Raw genomic sequence first — 21,413 nt, 5'->3', positions numbered from 1 at the left:
TCATGTTAATTTCTAAAGTATGTCTCCAAGACTTCAAATTGCTTAATTTGATCCAAATATTTTGTTTTAAAAATGGAGAATAAAGATTTAAAATGTCAACTTACCATGGCTTCATTAATTAAGTGGCGATTCTGAAAAAGTTAAATATTAAAAATTAAGCATTTATAATTTGATTCTGAAAAGGTCATATAAACCAAAATACCATCTGAATTTTCTTTGAGAATTTCCTACAAATATTTCTATTACTCTTCTATCATTGCAACTTTTTTTTTAATACTTATTTTTTAGTTTTCGGTGGACACAACATCTTTATTTGTAAGAGGTGCTGAGGATCGAACCCAGGCCGCACGCATGCCAGGCAAGCACGCTACCGCTTGAGCCACATCCCCAGCCCTGATTACAACTTTTAAAATATGAAAATAGCTGAAGGCTGAGGCAGGAGGATTGTGAGTTCAAAGCAAGCCTCAGCAAAAGCAAGGTGCTAAGCATCTCAGTGAGACCCTGTCTCTAAATAAAATACAAAATAGGGCTGGGGATGTAGTTCAGTGGTCAAGTGCCCCTGAGTTCAATCCCTGATACAAAAAAAAAAAAAAAAAAAAAAAAAGAGTTAATAGCTCAGTAGTAGAGTGCTTGCCTGGCACATTTGAGGCCTTGGGTTCCCTCTGTAGCACCACATTAAAAAAAATAAATAAAGGTATTATGTCCATGAACAACTAAAAAAAAAAAATACTTAAAAAAAAGATTTAATGTTAAAAAAATAAAAGCTAATTGTCCACACTGTTTCACTGATAATACAGAAATAACTCAGGGATATAGCTCAGGAATTTCAAGTACTTCAAAATCCTTTTAAACATTTTGAGTATTTAAAAGTTTTGACAATCGAAATCCTATTTCTTAGCATAGCCCTCCTTTATGATAGTGGACTTTTAAAAACCCTTTTTGCCTTCTGAGAATCTCACAAAAGACTTCTCTTTTTTTCATGACAAATGGATTTACATTACAAAATAAAATTTAACCAATGCAGCCATTTCACAGAATCTCTTGAATCCTAGGTTATTTTACATTATCTATTGCCTTATTTCTTTAAATGAATTAGGTTTTGCTTTCAATAGACAATTATCACACCAACCAATGCTTAAAATGCTTTTTAACTCAACTTTCTACAGAATGGCACAAACCAACCCACCTAAGAAATATGATAAATATAGTGGGCCCAATACTGCCTATCATTTCAGTGAACAAATCCAGCAACTATTCATACAAGTTCCTACATTTATCCTGCAAATACAATGAACTTACTCTTTCATATTTAATACTAATACAACAAGACATGGTAAATTAGGAGATGTAATCTATTGTCAATATTACACATATCCAAATATACAATCTGTCAAACAATAACATTCTATTCAGTTGTCTGGGGATGGAGTTCAGTGATAGAGTGCTTGCCTAACATGTGTGAAGCCCTGGGTTCGATCCTTAGAACCACAAAAATAAAATCAAATTCAATTTAGCTTTTTAAAATCACTGTATCAAGTCAGTTAAAAGAAGTTAGAAAAAAAAAAATACATAAATCACTGCTTGAGCTATGATCTTTAATGAATATTATCAGTAGTAGATAATTTTTAAAAGCTGCCTCAGTGACTTTCAGTTAATAATTCCTTGACTCAGAAGCACTGAATGTTGTATTTTGAATTATATACTTCAATAAACCTGCTGTCTTACACTAAAATACTCCAGAAAATTATCACAATTCTTAAAAGTAACAACCCAAAGGGAAGGGGGAAATACCTTGAAAACATTATCGACCGCTTCAGTGACTTAATATATCTTGCAACTTAATAGGAGAACAATTAGGACAAAAGCCTGAGAAACACTCATTCAGCCAAAGGAGAAAACTGAACAGTTCTTACAAGGTATCTTGAAAAACACAAGCTGACTACTTACCGGGAAGATACTTCAACCCTTTATAAAGATGTGCCATTAATATCACAATTGTCAAGACATCACTATCAAGAACACACTGGCGAGTTGCATTAAATAGCTGTTTTTAAGGAAGTGCTACAAAAGGGGATTTTTTTTAAAAGACACAGTGCCTTCATAATTTCTATTTTATGCTATGTCTAGTAGACAGAAACCAGGGGCTATTATTTTGAAGAGGCACATAACAGTTTGCATCTTCTGGGCCAAAAGCAATACAACCAACCATAGACAAGTCCACCAGAACCCTATGCAATTCTGTGACCTGCATAGGGCAAGTTGATTGCAGAGGCCCAATCAGATACCTCTGACCAATACATCTCTTGTCTATCTTTCTTCTTTTTCACCTTTTAAAATTTCTTTCTTTCTTTTCTTTTTTTTTTCTTTTTTTTTGTATCAGGGTGAACCCAGGGGCAGTTAACCACTGAGCCACATCCCCAGCCCTTTTTATCTTTTATTTTGAGACAGGGTCTTGATAAATTGCTGAAGGCCTCCCTAAATTGTTGAGGCTGGCTTCCAACTTGTGATTCTGCCTCAGTCTCTAGAGTCACTAGGGTTACAGGCATGTACCACCAGGCCCGGATAAATTTATCTTCTCTTCCATTTCTGGACTCTATACTATCTTTCCTTCCTCAACTGTGAAAGCCGGCACTCTGGCCTCCCACAACCAATCTGCTTCTCTCTAAACCGGGTTGCACACACCGACGGCGGGCCTGACTTAAGGGTTTAGAGTTATACCCCTGGTGTTCCAGGCCCTTCATTGTTAGCCTTATTTCCCACTTTTCATTTAAGAGGAAGAAACAGAAAGGTGCATAGGGATGCAGGCTTGTAATCCCAGCTAAATTCAGTTATCTTAGTCTTAAATTTTGTTATTTTTTGTTTTTTTGTTTTTTGTTTTTTTTTTGGAGGGGGAGGAGGGGTTAGTATCAAGGATTGAATTCAGGGGCACTCAACCACTGAGCTACATCCCCAGCCCAGTTTTGTATTTTACTAGAGACAGGATCTCATTGAGTTGCTGAGGCTGGTTTTGAACTTGCTATCCTCCTGCCTTAGCCTCCTGAACCACTGGAATTATAGACGTGCGCCACCGCACCCAGCTGGGCTCTTAGTCTGAAGTTTTATTTGGGGTGGCTCCTGTGCCTCTGATAAAATATTAAGGGATGCTCCTTCCACTTCATCCCCAGTACCCCAGTACCCCACTGCCCATTTTACGTTACCTGTGTAGCATCCAGTTGCACAAGGTGAAAGTCACCTTCTTCTCTTCTGAAACCAAGCAGGTAGCATCCTCACCTAAATGGCAATTGGCCATTTAAATAGCCGTCAACATTTAGCCAGGGGGGGAACCGCCCAAGAATTTTTGGTAAACCTTGTGGGCGGGGAGAAAGAGAGGTGGGTGTGTGATTTCAAAGCTGCCTGTGATTTTGTGCTTTGTGTGGTTTCAATTAGAGCTCAACTCTGATATGAGACTATTGTTCTAGGTCAATTATTTTTTGAGCCAATTTGTTATGCAAATATAAACCCAAAGCCCCTCTTCTGAAGTGCAAATATTATAGCAACAAATATAAAACTCCAATGGCTAATGCTGTATGTTTTTTTTCAGCCTATACCAGCCTATACCTTTTTATTTCATTTGGTTCATCATTCAATAATGATAGATCTCCAAGCTCTCTATTCTGCTAGGCATTGTCCTGCATCCAGGAGCCATAACCTAAATAAGTTCTAGTGATAAGAAATGACTCCAGGGGCTGGAGTTGTGGTTCAGTGGCAGAATGCTCGCCTAGCATGCATGAGGCACTTGGTTCGATCCTCAGCACCACATAAAAATAAAGATGTTGTGTCCACCTAAAACTAACAATAAATCAATATATATATTAAAAAAAATAAGCACACTATCCATCCATGCGTGGTAACACAAGCCTGTAATCCGATAAACACACGCCTGTAATCTGGTAAACACACGCCTGTAATCCTAGCAGTTCCAGATTCTAAGACAGGAGGATCTCAAATTCAAGGCCAGTCTCAGCATTCTAGAGAGGGTTTAAGCACCTTACTATGATCCTGTCTCCAAATAAAATGCAAAAAGTGGAATAGTGAAGCTCAGTGGTTGAGCATTCCTGGGTTCAATCCCGGGTGCCTAAATAAATAAATAGGACTGAAGATACAACTCAGTGGTAAAGCATCCTGAGTTCAATCCCCAGTACCAAAAATAAATAAACAATAAGAAGAAAAGGACAAAAGAAGCAGAGTAGAGAAGAGTCAGATAATGACAAATATTGGGGGGAAAAAAGCAGAGAAAGGTGATGGGGAGAGTGTATGGCCATGGTGAATGACCAGGAAAAGTCTCTAAGGGGGCATTCATGTGAGCTGAAATTCAAGGATAGAAGGAATAAATGAACGAAAAAGATGAGATGCAAAAATCTGGGGGCCACCTCCTGGCAGAAGAAACAGTAAGAAGGAAGAACCTGAGACAGAGATGAGTCTGGCTTATTGATGGCACAGACAGAAAGAAAGCCAGGGAGCCAAGAGGCAAAGAAACAGAAGGAGACAAGAGCTAGACAAAGGTATGTATGAAGACATTTAAAAAAAGATCATTTGTGGTAGTGGTTACTTGCATGGCCTCATTTCACAGATGAGGTATCTAAACTGAAGCTCAGAGACTTTCATGATTTTTTCCTAACTGAGGTTCAGTTGATAGTGAGAGGGGAACTGGTCCAGATGCAGATCTGGGTCCCTCCAATTTCATGTGGACACTCTAAGCCCTGGAGCCCCATATCTGAAGTTTGGGTTGCCTTAGTACCAAAGGCACCTTCCATGGCACCCTCACAGATGCTTATCTCCTGCCACAGGCTTGGTAAGTATCTGAAATGAACGGAAAGACAAGTGAACTTTCTAAACTTGCATTTCCCCCAGTCATGTCTCCAGAGTTTTATTCTACAAGAGATTTAATAAGACCAGTGGCACATGCATATAATCCCAGCTGTTCAGGAGACCGAGTCGGGAGGATAGAGTTCAAAACCAGCCTCAGCAATGGTGAGGCACTAAGCAACTCAGTGAGACCCTGTCTCTAATAAAATACAAAATTGGGCTGGGGATGTGGCTCAATGGTTGAGTTCAATCCCCAATATATAAAAAAAAAAAAAAACAAGTTTAATAAATAGATCCTAAGAAAGAGCTGAGTGGAAGGTACAATAGCTGCTTAGAACTTCTTTAGTGAGGCTGATGAGGATGTTGGATGTGTTTGGATGCAACTGGTTTTACAAATGAGACAGAAAAATACAGCTCTTGGGTGTTCTGTAGGGCTAGATTATGGAGTTTTTTTGTTTGTTTGTTTGTTTGTTTTTGTTTTGCAATTTGAAAAGATGACTCAATAGTCCTCTCAGCATTTTAGAGGTCAAGGCTTTGAAGAAGGAGCTAAAAGTTTCTTCCCAGGAAAATAGCCTCAGCACAGGCTTCCCACACCCCCAACCCTGCCAAACTGCCCCCCCCCACTACCCTCTTTGAATGCTAAGTATGTGCTCTACATTGTGCTGTGCGGTGGCATATGCATGTAATCCCAGCAGATTGGGAGGCTGAGACAGGAGGATTGCAAGTGCAAAGCCGGCCTCAGCAATTTAGCAAGGACCTAAGCATTTTAGAGAGACCCTGTCTCTAAATAAAATATAAAAAGGGCTGAGGATATGGCTAAGTGGTTAATTGCTGTTGGGTTAAATTCCCTGCTTTTAGATAAATAAATAAACTTTTTAAGACAGGGTCTTACTAAATTGCCTAGTGAGTCCTTAAACTAGCAATCCTCCTGACACAGACTCCCAAGAAGCTGGATTACTGAAATTATAGGTGAGTACCACCATGTCTTAGTTCAGTACATTATTTCAGGAGAACCCTGTCTGTAAGGTCCACAGACCCAATTTAGGAGCTCTTGCTATGTTGTATTATTCTAGGTGTAAGGACTGACTGCCTCTGAGATATTAACACCAACACACACATCCACATACACAGGGAACACATCATTTTGGGAGGCAGTGGCAGGAGCATCTGGACACCAATATTGCCCTCAAATCCATAAATGAGCTGAGTTAAAGCATAAGGACTCTATAGAAACGATCCCTGATTGACAGATTCTCTTTTGCAGAAGTTCATTGTCCTCAGTGGCAACTGAGATTATTTTAGTAAATCTTAAGCAACAGATGCTGCTGTCCAAATCATATGGTGTCAAGCTTCAGGTGGAAGATTGCATTTGCTAAGCATAGGGAACTGCAGAACCCAGGAAAAGGGAGACTAAGTTCAAGCTCTTATTATTTCTTGCCATTTCTGTTTAAGTAACTCAGTTGGGTAGGGGATTGAAGAACTCTGTCTTAATCTTGGCAAGATATCTGAAAGCCTAATAAGCCAATAATGATTGTTTGCAGACCTGGAAGAAAATGCCTCGTGTTGGGCTGGGGAAATAACTCAGTTGGTAGAGGGCTTGCCTAGCATCATAAGGCCCTGGGTTCAATCTCCAGCACCACGACCAGAAAGAAAGAAAGAAAGAAAGAAAGAAAGAAAGAAAAAGAAAAAGAAAGAAATGCCTCATGTTAGCATAAGAGAATACAGAAAATCCAGAGAATATGAAACAAATAACCAAACCACCTCATTAATAATTACTCATGGGCTGGGGTTGTGGCTCAGTGGTAGAGTGCTCGCCTAGCATGCTTGAGGCACTGAGTTCAATCCTCAGTACCACATAAATGTAAAATAAAGATAGTGTGTCCACTTAAAGCTAAAAAATAAATATTAAAAAATTACTTATAAAAAAATTATACTTTGAAATCTATTGACACTTTTATTTTTGTAGTCCAACATGGAATCTATCTTGAATGGATATTCTCTTTGCACTAGAAAACATGTGTACTTTGCAGCTGTTTCGTGTATTTTCTGATAACTATAAATTTAGATCCATTTGGTCGTTAATATTACTCAAATCCTCCATGTCTTTATTGATTTGTTTTGTTTCCTGCTGGGATTTAACCGAGGAGTGCTCTACCACTGAACTATATCCCCAGTTTTTTTTTTATATTTTGTTTTGAGACAGGGTCTTGCTAAATTGCTGAGGCTAACCTGGAACCTGGGATCCTCCTGTCTAAGCTTCCTGAGTTACTGGGATTACAGGTGTACACCACCCCATGGGGCTTCTTACCAATTTTGTATGTATATACAAGTTCTGTCAATTTCTGGAAGGCTAATCTCTAACTGTAATAGTGGAATTTTTATATTTTCTTCTTTAGTTCTGTCCATTTTTTTTTTGGTTTTTATGTATTTTTAAACTTTTTTATTAGATGCATACTAAGAACTGTTATCTTTAATTAATGAATTGAGACTTTTGTCATAAAAATTCTCTTTTCAATAATCCTCCCTATTTGGAAACTTTCTTATCCTTGGTGTCTACATGATACATATTATTATTTAAATGGTATTTGAGATTGAATCTAGGGTGTCAGACATACTAGACTAGTGCTCTACTACGGTACATCCCTACCTCTTTTGGGGGGAGGATAGAGATTGAACCCAGGCATCCTCTACTACTGAGCTACATCCCCAGCCCTTTATTATTTATTTGTTTATGGGTATTAGAATTCAAACTCAGGGGCACTCGACCACTGAGCCACCTCCCCAGCCTGATTTTGTATTTTATTTAGAGACAGGGTCTCACTGAGTTGCTTAGAACCTCACTTTTGCTGAGTCTATCTTTGAACTCACAATCCTCTTGTCTCAGCCTCCTGAGCTGCTGGGGTTACAGGCAGGTGCAATGAAGTCCAGCTGCATCATATATATTTTTACTTTTGATCAGTACAACTTTTCTGTGTCTACACACACACACATACACACTTACTTTTTGGGTGCTGGGGATTAAACTATGCACATGATAGATAAGTGCTCCACCACTGAGCTACATCCTCTATCCCCATACTCTACATCCTTAGCTGATCACAGTCTACTAGAGTTACTATTATAACCACTTCTTGTATAACATAAGAACTTTCTTGTAGAATAATTTCATTTATGACCTCTCATCTTTGTGTTATTCTTACTGTGTATTTACTTCTATACATGTTATCAGTTATTGAAAATCACAATAATGCTGTGAGGTGGTATTTTCATCCCTGAGTTCTAATTGTGGCTACATATCTCCTGTGCAAACTCGAATAAATAATAAGTAATCTCTGTTTCCTCTTCATAAAATGTGGATAAAGATTTTACTTACCTACTGGGTTACTATGAAACTTATCTGAGTAAACCCACGTGATATGCTTGGAACACTCCTGACTTAACAAATGCTTGACAAGGTTAAGTCTTACCTTATATTTACTCCCATTTCACTGATAGGAAAAACAGAGACTCAGGAAAATGAAGTAAAAGTACCCAATGTCACAAATATAGTAAGTGGTAGTGGTGGAGGTTTTTCAAACCAGTTCAACCTGTCTCTTGTCAAGGGCTTTGAATCATTTAACCTGACTTTGCCTCCTTATCTATGGGCTCAGAAGGAAAACAAGAATCTGATAACAATGGCCTTGCCAACCTAGTGATCGACTCCTGTAATCCCAGAGACTCAGAAGGTTGAGACAGGAGGATAACAAGTTAAAAGTCAGCCTCAGCAACTTAGTGGGGCCCTAAGCAATTTAGCGAGTTCCTATAGTGAAAATAAATAAATAAATACATAAAAAGGGTTGGGGAGCCTGAACGGTGGTGCACGCCTGTAATCTCAGCAGCTCGGGAGGCTGAGACAGGAGAATCACGAGTTCAAAACCAGCCTTAGCAAAGGTGAGGCGCTAAGCAACTCAGTGAGACCCTGTCTCTAAATAAAATATAAAAAAAAAAACCCTGGGGATGTGGCTCAGTTGTCCAGTACCCCTGAGTTTAATCCACAGTACAAAAAGGGGGGGGGGCTGGGGATGTGGCTTGGTGATAAATGCCCCTGGGTTCAATCCCCAGTACCAAAATAAACAAACAATGTGAATATAATAGCCTTGGGTCACATACAACCTGGGGCTTGCACCCTGGCTGAGAGTGGCAGAGCGGGGACTCAAACCCAGGTCTTCCCTCTCCACGGCTGGTGCCGGTTCCCCAAAACCAGGTTGCACCTCCCCAGCCCTATTTTGTATTTTATTTAGAGACAGGGTCTCACTGAGTTGCTTCGTGCTTTCCTTTTGCTGAGGCTGGCTTTGAACTCGAGGTCCTCCTGCCTCAGCCTCCCCAGCCCCTAGAATTACAGGCGTACACCACAGTGCCTGGCAAGAGTGGTGATTTGTTATTCCTGTGTTTTGAACCACGGCTGATCGTGTGTTCTCTTATCCTGAAAAAGACTCTCATGACCTAGGGGGATCTGATTGCACTCCAGTCATGGAGAAATGAGCTAGACCTCAGCCACATTCACTATCCATCTTTATCCTAAATCTAAACGACAAGTATGTTTTTCCACTTTCAGTCATTGTGGATTCAGAAGTTTCTAAACCTAAACCATTTATTGGACTGGGAAGGGGAAGAGGAAAATGACTATTCTCTCCTTCTCTTAATGGATTCCTAATTTCTATTTTCACTTTCTAATTTACTAAGAAGATAAGTTGCAATTGGTTAGAAATTTTTTTTTCCAGCAATGTGTGAGTGGCAACTTGAAAAAAAAAATGTTGTAAAGAAACAACATCCCATTCTTACAAAAAAGTAGCTGGTTAACTGGAGGTAGAGAAGAAAACGTGTATGAGTCCTTTGAATTCAAAGAAATTTATGAAATTGGTAGATTCATGGGACCCCAACTGTTAGCTTTGTGCCTTCCAGTGGCTGAGATTGTCTGCTTCCGGCTGGCATCCATTATGAAAGACAAAGTGTCTTTGTATGTAACTGTTTTTGGATGTTGTTTTTAAGCAACTAGCAATGAAATATAGTTTTTTTAAAAATCTGTAGAACATAGGAGGCTGAGGCAGGAGGGTCACACATTCAAGGCCAAACTTGGCAATTGGCGAGGCCCTAGGCAATTAAGCAAGGCCTTGTCCAGAGATAAAAAGGGCTTGGGGGTCTAACTCAGTGGTAAAGTGCCCCTGGGTTCAATCCCCAGTACTAAATTAATTAATTAAAATCGGTAGAGTGCTTTTGGTGAGTTTAGAAAAGAAAAAGTTGCCTAGTGTGTTGGTGCATCCCACTTGGGAGACTGAGGCAGGAGGATCAAATTCAAGGTCAGCCTGGGCAATTGAGTGAGACCCTGTCTCAAACTTAAAAAAAAAAAAAAAAAAAAAAAAGAGTGTGGTGGTATACGGCTATAATCCCAGCAGTTTGGGAGGCTGAGACAGAAGGATTGTGAGTTCAAAGCCAGCCTCAGCAATAGCAACAGCAACTCAGTGAGACCCTGTCTCTAAATAAAACACAAAATAGGGCTGGGGATGGGGCTCAGTGGTTGAACGCTCCTGAGTTCAATACCCTACCCATCCCCCCAAAAAAATTTTAAAGGAAGTCTGGGAATGTAGCTCAGGATAAAGTATCCCTGAATTCAATTCCTAGTGGTAAAAGAGAGAGAGAAAAGAAAAAGGTAGGGAGTGAGGAGGTTATAGCTCAGAGGTAGAGCACTTGCTTAGTATGCCTGAGATCCTGGGTTTGACTCCCAGCACCCCAAAATCACCACATCCAACAACAACAACAAAAGCATATTTGCCAACTATTTTTCCTCATCAATTATTTCAATTTTTGTTGTTGGCTTCTTGAAAAAAAAAAGTCTAATTGAAAATAAAAGAAGAAGAAATCCATGTATTATCAAAATCTAATGCCCAGAGTAGATTAGCTAAACCCATTTTGAAGAGTTAATTGGTTGAAATTATGGTGTATATCAAATAAAATCAGCCTAGGGAAGAACTATTTTTTTTTTTTTGAGGGAGGCTGGTAATGGAGATTGAATCCAGAAGCATTATAACTCTGAGCTACATCCCTAGTCCCTTTTTAAATTTTGAGGCAGAATCTCACTAAGTTTCCACAGCTGGCCTTAAAATTGCCATCCTCCTTCCTCAGTCTCCCCAGCAGCTGAGATTAGGCATTCATCACGCAGGGCTGCGCTGGGCAGTTTCAGTGGTCATGAGCTATTGTGCCGCATCCCACCTGGTAAAGTGGGCATGCTCAGGAGCTGCCAGGTAGACAATCAGTTCTTCATGACCTTGATACAAGACCATCAATCTGGAACTAAATCTGTCAACTTTGACAGGAGTCTTTGTTTCAATGCTTCACAAAAATCAAGAAGTGTGATAATACCGATTAAATAGAGAAGACATGATTTGTTGGAAATTCATAGGACTGGTCAGGAAAATAGCCAGTAGAAAAGCTTAGCCCATAAATCCATTTATCTAGCTAGCTAGCTAGAGCAAGTCAGCTGGGCCTGATGGTGTACATCTGTCATCCCAGCAACTTGGGAGGCTGAAGCAGGAGAATCACAAATTGGAAAAAAAAAAAGAAATATACAGATACCTGAACACATACATTTACATAGGACAAATACATACATAGATACTGACAAGAGAATGAAGAAATAATTTGTGGTATGTTCACCTAATGGAATAATACAGAAGTGTAAAAATGAAGTACATGTAAATGGAATGACAGAATAGTGGACTGTTAAGAAAACCCTAAACCCCATAAAACTACTTAAAATATGACAGGATTTGTAAAGAGTTCAAAAACAAGTAATAATAAATAATATATATTATATATTTTGGTGCTTGAGAGTCGATCCAGGGGCGCTCAACCACGGAGCCATATCTCCAGCCTTTTTTTTTTTTTTTTTTGTATTTTTTAAATTTAGAGACAGGGTCTTGCTGAGTTAAGTTGCTGAGGCTGGCTTTGAACTCATGATCCTCCTGCCTCAGCCTCCCAAGCCCCTGGGATTGCAGGTATGCGGCACCATGCCTGGCAATGTATTCTTATTCTATCTAGCTTATCTATCATAAATTATGGGGGTGCATGTGAAAGAACAGAATAAATACAAAATTGAAGACAATATATGGTCTCTCTACATTCATGTTTCTTGTTGTGCCCCCACCTTTGGAAGATCACAGAAGCTGACACATTTAGTTTCTTTTTGTTGTTGTTGCTGTTGTTGTTGCTGTTGTTGTGGTGCTGGGGATTGAACCCAGGGCCTTGTGCTTGGGAGGCAAGCGCTCTACCAACTGTAGCCCCAGCCCCAACGCATTTGGTCTTAAACACGTTTGGTAAGGCATCTGTGTTCTGCTCAACTCTACCTTATTTTGTTTAACTAGAAACCAAAGAGCTCAGTTATTTTTTATTTACAGAGTGAATCACCACAATTTTTTAAAATTCTTTCTTTCTTTCTTTTTTTATTTTTAGTCATACATGACAGCAGAATGTATTTTGACATATAATACAGTCTGCTAGGTATAGGATCATGTCATCGGCAAATAGTGCTAGTTTAAGTTCTTCTTTTCCTATATTTATGCCTTTAATTTCTTTCGTCTGTCTAATTGCTCTGGCCAGTGTTTCAAGAACTATGTTGAATAGAAGTGGTGAGAGAGGGCATCCCTGTCTTGTTCCAGATTTTAGAGGGAATGCCTTCAATTTTTCTCCATTTAGAATGATGCTGGCCTGAGGCTTAGCATAGATAGCTTTTACAATGCTGAGGTAAGTTCATGTTATCCCTAGTTTTTCTAGAGTTTTGAACATAAAGGGATGCTGTATTTTGTCGAATGCTTTTTCAGCATCTATCGAGATGATCATATGGTTCTTATCTTTAAGTCTATTGATGTGGTGAATTACATTTATTGATTTCCGTATATTGAACCAGCCTTGCATCCCAGGGATGAATCCCACTTGATCATGATGCACGATCTTTTTGATATGTCTTTGTATCCAATTTGCCAGAATTTTATTGAGGATTTTTGCATCTAAATTCATTAGGGATATTGGTCTGTAGTTTTCTTTCTTTGAAGTGTCTTTATCTGGTTTTGGAATCAACAATTTTTGAGGCTATTAAAGGCTCAGTTGTCAGAATCTGTAATGACAGATGCTCATGTGGATGCTCATGGGTCTGCAGGGGTCCTCATTAGTTGAGGTATAATGAAAAAGCCTCTCAAGAACATATCTTGTATACAGAGATATGGTAAATTGTGGTATAGAGGTGTATTAAGAATTGTAAGGCAAGAAATAATAATAACAAGAGAGCTCATGTAAAAAAATAAATCTTAAAAACATAAGTAAATAAATATATGAAACAATAACAACAAGAACTGGGGAAGGGGAAAGATAAACCAAACTAAAGCTACTCATGAAAGAGAAAGGCCGGAAGGAATATCCAAAAAGAGAATGAATGAATCATTGAGAAAAAAGACCTGGTTGGTAATCAAAGAACCAAAGAAAGAAGCTTTTCAAGAACTAGCCAGGAGGAGAAGGATGTAATCCACTTTTTGAGAAAGTCATCGGCTATTTGGGTTGGTCACCCATGAATTTTGAAATATTCAGAGATCTACAAAGAAACCAGTCTCCTTGAAACAAGGCCAGAATAGGGTTGTGTCACATCATCAGGATCCAAGAACATCAATATACAAAGAGCTCAAAAATATCAATACAGCTGGACACAGTGGCACATGCCTGTAATCCCAGCAGCTCAAGAGACTGAGGCAGAAAGATCACAAGACCAAGGGCCACCTCAGTAATTTAGCAAGACCCTCAACAATTTAGCGCCATGTCTCAAAAAATAAAAAGGGACTGGGGATGTGACTCAGTAGTAAAGCACCCCTATATTCAATCCCCAATACCCCCCAAAACCACATATACGCACATACATGATATATATAGCGTATGATAAGATTATAGTATGTAAAACATATATAAGATATGATATATATATCATATTGTGTATATGATGTACCATATATATCATATGATATCATATACTTAATATATCGTATATCATATATGTATGTATATATAAAAATACAAATAGATGGATATCCGGGAAAGATATTTATCAGAAATTCTCTTTAAGACAGGACCATACATGATTGGATTACGTTTGATGGGCTGTAGGGCAGCTGAAGATCCACTCATGTATCTATGAAGGTCTCCAACATGCCTTCACTTATTTATTTAAAAAGAGAATGGCCGGAAGAAATATCCAAAAATAGAATGAATGAGTCATTGAGAAGAAAGACCTGGTTGGTGAACGCCTACTGAGTATCAGGCAGATGCTGCTCTGGGTGCTGGGATCCTAGATGAGCAAAGCAAAGAATCCTGTTTTCAGAGCATTTCTGCAGGGGGAGACAGGCAGTAAGCATGGGCATAACTGAGCTACATCCACAACCATAAATAAATATATTAGATAACATACCCAATAAGTTATAGGGTTAAGACTGGGAGGGCATCCCTTATCAAACAGAATGATTGGTGTTAAGACGGCAAGCCTTCAGGCAAAGACACGAAGGAGGTGGGGAAGTGACGCAGGAGGGCGCCTGCGGGAACACACTGGGCAGGAGGAGCAGCCAGTGGGGTTACAGGCCCAGCCAATCCCAGGGTTGTATTGGTTGCTGGGGGCCCTGATGAAAGTGGTCTTTTTTTTTTTTAACATTTGTATGGTTTAATTTATTTTTTTTAAGAGAGAGAGAGAGTGAGAGAGAGAGAGAGAGAGAGAGAATTTTTAATATTTATTTTTTAGCTCTCGGCGGACACAACATCTTTGTTGGTATGTGGTGCTGAGGATCGAACCCGGGCCGCAGGCATGTCAGGCGAGCGGGCTACCGCTTGAGCCACATCCCCAGCCCGAAAGTGGTCTTTATTTTACCTTTTCTGGCACAGAATTCATTTCCTTTTGGGGATGTATGTCTGTGTGTAGGGCTGGAATTTAGGGCCTGACACATGCCAAGTACATGCTACTTTTTTTTTTTTTTGATACTGGGAATTGAGTGGGGCTGTGGGGAGGGGAGGGGACGAGGGCAGGCATTCAGCCACAGAACTGCTATGCCCACATTCCTTTTTTATTTATTTATTTTTTTTAAATAAGATCTCTCTAAATTGATGAGAAAGTTGGCCTCAAATTTGTAATTCTCCTGCCTCCGTCTTCTGGGTACCTGGGATTAGAGGCATGTGGTTGGTGTGTGGAATATAAACCTGTGCTATCACGCAGAGCCAAAAATCAAAAGATTTCTTTTCTTTTCTTTCTTTCTTTTTTCTTTTTGGCAGTACTGAGGATTGAATCCAGGGGCTCATGCATATTGAGCAACTACTCTACCACTCATCCCAAGCCCTGCTAAGCACATGGTTTTCTACCACAGAGCTACAACCCTAGGCCAGAACTCAGGTCTACATACTTTATATATTGGTTGATATTTCAGGGATATCAGGTGGAGATTGCACCAAATTATGAGGTTGCTCAGTACATACTTGTTTCCATCTCTTCTGATGCCATGAAATAGGGTATGGAGAAAAGGAAATCTAGTATACTATTTGTGGGAACATAAATTGGCAGAGCCACTGTGGAAAACGGTATGAAGGTCCCTCACAAAACTAAAAATAATACCGCTGTATTATTCAGCAACCCCGCTTCTTGGTATATATCCAGTTAGGATATAGGAAAATTAAATTAATTATGTCCAAAAGGTATCTGCATTCCCGCATCTACTATAGTATTATTCATAATAGCCAAGAAAGAGCAACCAGGTAAGTGTTCATGGATAGGAAAAGAAATTGTGGCACACAGATACAAAAGAATATTATTTAGACTTGAAAAAGGTGGAGTCTAGGAGTGTAGCTTAGTGGCAGAGTGCTTGTCTAGCATTTGCAAGGACCTGAGCTGGCTTTCTTTTTGCTTCTTTTCTCTTTTCTTGTTTCTCTCTTCTTTTCTTTCATTTTTAAAAATTTTTTTATTAGTTGCTCAAAATATTACAATGATCTTGAATATCATACATTTGATTCAAATGGGGAACGTAATCTTATTTTTCCACGTGTACAGATTGCAGGATCACATTGGTCATACAGCCACGTTTATACATAGGGCCATACTAGTGTCTATTGTATTCTGCTACCCTTCCTATCCCCCCTCCCCTCCCCTCCCTCCCATCACCTCTTTCTACCCAATCTACTGTGACACATTTCTCTGTCTTTTTCTTCTCCCTCACACCATCTTATATGTAATTTTGCATAACAAGAAGGTCTCCTACTATCTTCCATGCAATTCCCCTTCTCTCTCCCATTCCCACATACCTCTCGTCCCTATTTAATGGTAATCTTCTTCTCATGCTCTTTCTCCCTGCTCTTGATGAGTTGCCCCCTATTATATCAAAGAAGACACTCTGCATTTGTTTTTTAGGGATTGGCTAGCTTCACTTAGCATAATCTGCTCTAATGCCATCCATTTCCCTGCAAATGCCATGATCTTGTTATTTTTTAGTGCTGCGTAATATTCCATTGTGTATAAATGCCACATTTTTTTATCCATTCATGTTTTGAAGGGCATCTGGGTTGGTTTCACAGCCTAGCTATTGTGAATTGTGCTGCTATTAACATTGATGTAGCTGTGTCCCTCTTGTATGCTCTTTTAAGGTCTTTTGGGCCTTCTTAAATTGCCCAGGCTGGCTTTATTTTTTTTTATTTTTTTTTAAAGAGTGAGGGAGGAGGGGGTGGGGGAGAGAGAGAGAGAGAGAATTTTTTTTTTAAAGAGAGAGTGAGAGAGAGAGAGAGAGAGAGAGAGAATTTTTTTTTTAAAGAGAGAGTGAGAGAGAGAGAGAGAGAGAGAGAGAGAGAATTTTCCAACATTTATTTTTTAGTTCTCGGAGGACACAACATCTTTGTTGGTATGTGGTGCTGAGGATCGAACCCGGGCCGCACGCATGCCAGGCGAGCGCGCTACCGCTTGAGCCACATCCCCAGCCCCCCCAGGCTGGCTTTAAGTTGTGCTGCTTCTGCCTCAGCCTCCCAAGTAGCTGGGATTACAGGCGTGTGTAACTACACTCAGCATACTCATATTTTCTTTCTTTCATTTCTTTTTTTTGGTGGGGATGGGTACCAGGATTGACCCAGGGGTGCTTAACCTCTTGAAGCCTCGGTTTCCTTGTCTGGAAAGTGAACTATCAACAATGACAACGCCTCTCTGGGTGGCCGAGAAGGATTATAATAGGGAAGGTATATAATGGGGCTTGATATCTTAGTGTAGGTCTATTGGGGCAATCCTCAGCCTTTTTCCATGTTTTGAGACAAGATCTTGCTAAATTGCTGAGGTTGGCTTTGAACTTGGGATCCTCCTGCCTCACCTCCAGAGCTGCTAGGATTACGGCATGTGCCACCACGCCTGGCCATATATTTTCTTTAGACTGAATAAAACAACAACAACAAAAAGTACTGTTAGAAACTTGTGGTATATTATATTCCAAATGTTATTATTGACTGGATGACATCAACCTAGAGACCCTCAAAGAGTCAGACCACTGTGACCCACTCTGTGCCCCAGACACTGTGACCCCTCTGTCCCACCTCCCCACCCCCTGCCCCACTTCTCAGGTTTCTTATTTACAAAGTTTTCTTTAAAAAGAAGAACCCTCCACCCCACAAGTATCTCTTATTCTGAGTGCCCCCACTTCTTCTTTGAGTGCCTCTCCTGCTTTATTTTTTTTTGCTTTCCTAAATAAATGTCTTCACTTTCTTAAACCTTTCCTTTCTGTGACATAAGTCAAGAACCTGTCAGGTCAAAGTTGAGGTTCCCTTCTCCTTTCTGGGGGACGTCTTTGTACCCCTTTTCAGTGATGCCAAGATTTAGAAACTTTTAGTTTTAAAACTGAACAGTTGCCTGACGCAGTGGTGCAGCCGGTAACCCCAGTGACGTCGGAAGCTAAAGCAGGAGGGTCTCAAGGTTAAGGCCCGACTCAGCAATTTTTCGAGACCCTAAACCACTGAGCGAGACTTTGTCTCAACATTAACAGTAAAAAGGGCTGGGGGTGTGGTTCAGTGATTAAGCACCCTTGGGATCAAAAACAAACCTTTAAAACCGCCTCAGGAGGAGTTGGTGACAAAATGCCTTCACAGAATATCAGTAACAACGACAGGGTATGCTGGGCACACCCGGTGTGCTAAGCGCTTTACGCTTTACCTGGGTAGGTGAGCTCTTTTAATCTCAACAATTTCACCACCAGGTTAGTACTATCATTGGTTTCATAATGCAATGAAGAATCTCTAGGGAAGTAGTGGGATCAAAATGTGTCCTCTGGAGTTCCTATTTTTTTGCCATAATTCCATCCTTCTGGGCTTACATCAAATATTTTGATATTTCATCAAAATAGCCAGCTGTATTGGAATCTGAGGATCCCGGATCCCCAGAAACACCATAGGACCCCCACAGTCACAAATTTGACTTGAAAGGCCTCTGAGCAGATTGGTTTGAACTCAGGACTACCAGGCTCCCATGGCCTTCCTGGGAAAAAAGTTCTCCAGCTTTGGATTAAGTGATCGGTGCCTACAATGCTCTTCAGTGGCCCTGGTCTATCCCCACATAACTCTTGTGAGTGGGAGTCAATCTCAACTTTGCCCATTCATAGTTTTATCTCTTGGATAAAACATACGTTCTCATTGCCAAGTGTGGTAATGCATTCAATCCCAGGTACTTGGGAGACTGAGGCAGGAGGATCACAAGTTCAAGGTTAGCCTCAGCAACTTCGCAAGACCCTGTCCCAAAATAAAATTTGAAAAAAAAAAAAAAAAAGGGCTGGGGATGTAGTTCATGTGGTAAAGTGCCCCTGGGTTCAATCTCTAGTGTTGGGAAGAAGAAAAAAAAAAAGCTATCAGTAATTGGGATTGGGTATGTATTGTATGTCTGGTACTGTTCTGGGCATGTTTCATATATGAAATCACTTATTCTGTATTCATGATATTGTTCTGCAAAGGAAACATGCCTGCAAAGGATGAGAAATTTGAGTTGGCCTTTTATCCTCTTTCAAAAATGATGGGATACTGAGGAGACAGAGGATGGGAAAGGTTGATCAATGGGTACTTGATCAACCTTTATATAAAGAAGCAAAAGTTTCCGGTGTGGTATTGGTATCGATGTTGATGTTGGTGTTGATCAAAAAGTTAGAAGAATGGAGTTTGTCTTCACTATAAAGAAAAGATAAATGTTTGAGAAGATGGATTTATTTAACCTGACCTAAACATACAACATAAACATGTATCAGAACATCACATGGTACTCATCAACATGTAAAATTGATATGTTTTGTGTATCAGTTAAAAAACCAATTATATTTAAAAAGTGATGGTGGCTGGTTGGATTAAACAAATTCATGGGAAATGGAAAATATATCAATGCTTCAATTAGTGTTTCTCTGGTGAGTGATTTTATTTCCTCACAACCAGTCTCTATGTGTGGAGTGTTCCAACTTATAACTTATTTTCACCCCGTTTCAATACAACTTCACTCTCCCAGTCCAGAGGCTTTTAGGGAATTCTTCTTAGATTCAGAAACTCTTGTCATACAGCTCTGGAAACATGATGTTTGTTCCTGTAGGTTTTACCAGGCAGTTTCCAGGGCTGGGGAAAATGGAAAGCTACCGGTGACTGTGGTTTTTGTTGAGGGACTAACTTAGACTCTTGAGAGAGAGAGTGAATTTGCAGGGAAGGGAGGATCCTGTAACCGCACAGGTTCTGTGAATTGAGGAAGGTGCCGGAGAAAGAAAAAGCTTTATTAGCAAGGCCTTGTGAAGATGGTTGGATCTAGCCTTCAGTGACCATTTACCCCTTTCCTTTCTCTCTCTCTCTCTCTCTCTCTCTCTCTCTCTCTCTCTCTCTCTCTCTGAACTACATTCCCAGCATTTTTTTTTTTTGAGAAAAAGAAAATTGCTTAGGGCCTCCCTGAGTTGCTAAGGTTCGCCTTGAACTTTAGATCCTCTTACTTCTTGCCTCAACCTCCCAAATATCTGGGATTACAGACATGTGCCTGGCTCTTACCGGTTCCTCTAAGGGAGAATCATTTTGTTTTCAAGGTATGGAATGTGGGTTCCAGAAAACGGGGGGCCTCAGTTGTCCAGTTTTGAAAAGCAACCTCTTCTGCAGTGTGGGCCGTGCTCATCTCACCTCGTTGGCGCAGGTCAGTGAGAGGGTCGGTTCCGTGGATCTAAAGAAAACATAAATGATCCATCAAAGTTTATGGGTTGAGTAGAGTGGTTTGTGTCTAGTTCTCATTGTTATGGGTCATGGCTCACTGTTTCTGACAAGCAACCTTCCCGATGTGGCCTTCTGTTACTTGGGACCAGGGAGTGCTCCAGAACAGAGGGTCTTGTGCATTTCTACTGACTTTAGAGTGTGGTAAATCTGTGAGAGATGGGCTTCACTGGGCAGGCAATTCTTAAAGAGAGAGAGCAAACAGAAACAAGAAGAAACTTCTGACAATTGGGTCTCCATGGGGGCTTATGTGTGCTTTCCGTACTAGGATTTGAATGTGATTTGTGTCTCTCCAAGGGTTCATGCTGGGAACTTGATGCCCAAGGTGGGGGTCCTGGGTACGGTTGTGGGCCATTACAAGGTGGGACGGTCCTTTGGTCATTGGAGGCATGAGGTCATTGGAGTTTTCAGGGTGGTCCCTGGGTTCCCCTGTGGTGGGTATTGTCAATGGAGCAAGCCTCTCCTCCTGGCTCTGGATGGAATCGCTTGCCGGGCTGGTTGCCACCACTGGTGTCCCTGCCATGGTGTGACATCATCAAGAGCCTGTGCCTCGCCGTTTGTACTCTGAACCTCCAAAACCATGAGCTAAATAAACCTCCTCTCTGTAAGTAGCCTGTGTCAGACATTTCTTAAAGTGACACAAAGTTGTCCAATAGAGGTGCGTTTTCTCATTCATGACCCTTCCAGCGGATCCCTGAATTATTGCTGCCTGAAAAAGCCTTGGCTTTCAAAGATTGACATTCCTCATCAATTGTGTTGTTGTTGTTGTTACTATAGAATTAATAATAGTAAACATTCACGACCCTGTCCCTCTCCCCCAAACTTTTATTTTTCCTCCTCAAAATTTCTTAGAGAGAAGCCATAGCTTTCTTTGAAAAGTGAGGGAATCACAGCTTGGAGTCTGCAAGTCAGTCTCATATGTATTGACGTACATTTGGAGCATTCTGTATTTGGAGCATTGCATCCCTGCCCAAAACTTACTTTCTGGTGCCTAGCACAGTGTCTGGCACCCACTAGGTCACCAATAAATGCTTCTTTTAAAAAGTTCTTTTTTTTCCCCCCATTTTTCCAAAAACAAAGACTATTACATTTTTTGGGGGGGGAGGCTGTTTAGAATTGTGATTAGAAAAAAGCGCAGATTCAAGCAATCTTGAAAAAGTGCTCCCTAATAAACTAAACAAGGTGGCACGTGCTTGTAGTCCCAGCACTTGGGAGGTTGAGGTTAAAGGATCACTTGAGCCCATGAGTTGGAGACCAGACTGGGCAGCAGAGTATCA

General features: G+C 40.3%; 1 protein-coding gene across 1 annotated transcript in view; it reads right to left on the bottom strand.

Annotated features, from left to right (window-relative positions):
* The window catches only part of SPIC (Spi-C transcription factor), a gene marked incomplete at its 5' end in the record, with an annotated part of 29,840 nt that extends 9,181 nt beyond the window's left edge, over window positions 1-20,659 (bottom strand). Inside the window, 3 exons of the mRNA XM_081310857.1 lie at window positions 105-131; window positions 20,018-20,089; window positions 20,363-20,659. Coding sequence (XP_081166983.1) covers window positions 105-131; window positions 20,018-20,089; window positions 20,363-20,659 — 396 coding nt within the window. The remainder of the gene's footprint in view (window positions 1-104; window positions 132-20,017; window positions 20,090-20,362) is intronic.
* Window positions 20,660-21,413: the final 754 nt, after the last annotated feature.

Source organism: Spermophilus citellus (assembly GCF_964194105.1).
Source record: "Spermophilus citellus genome assembly, chromosome: 10".
In the NCBI taxonomy this organism is placed as follows: Eukaryota; Metazoa; Chordata; class Mammalia; order Rodentia; family Sciuridae; genus Spermophilus; species Spermophilus citellus.
The sequence above is the reverse complement of the archived record's forward strand: the minus strand, read 5'-3'. Positions and strand labels throughout refer to the sequence as shown.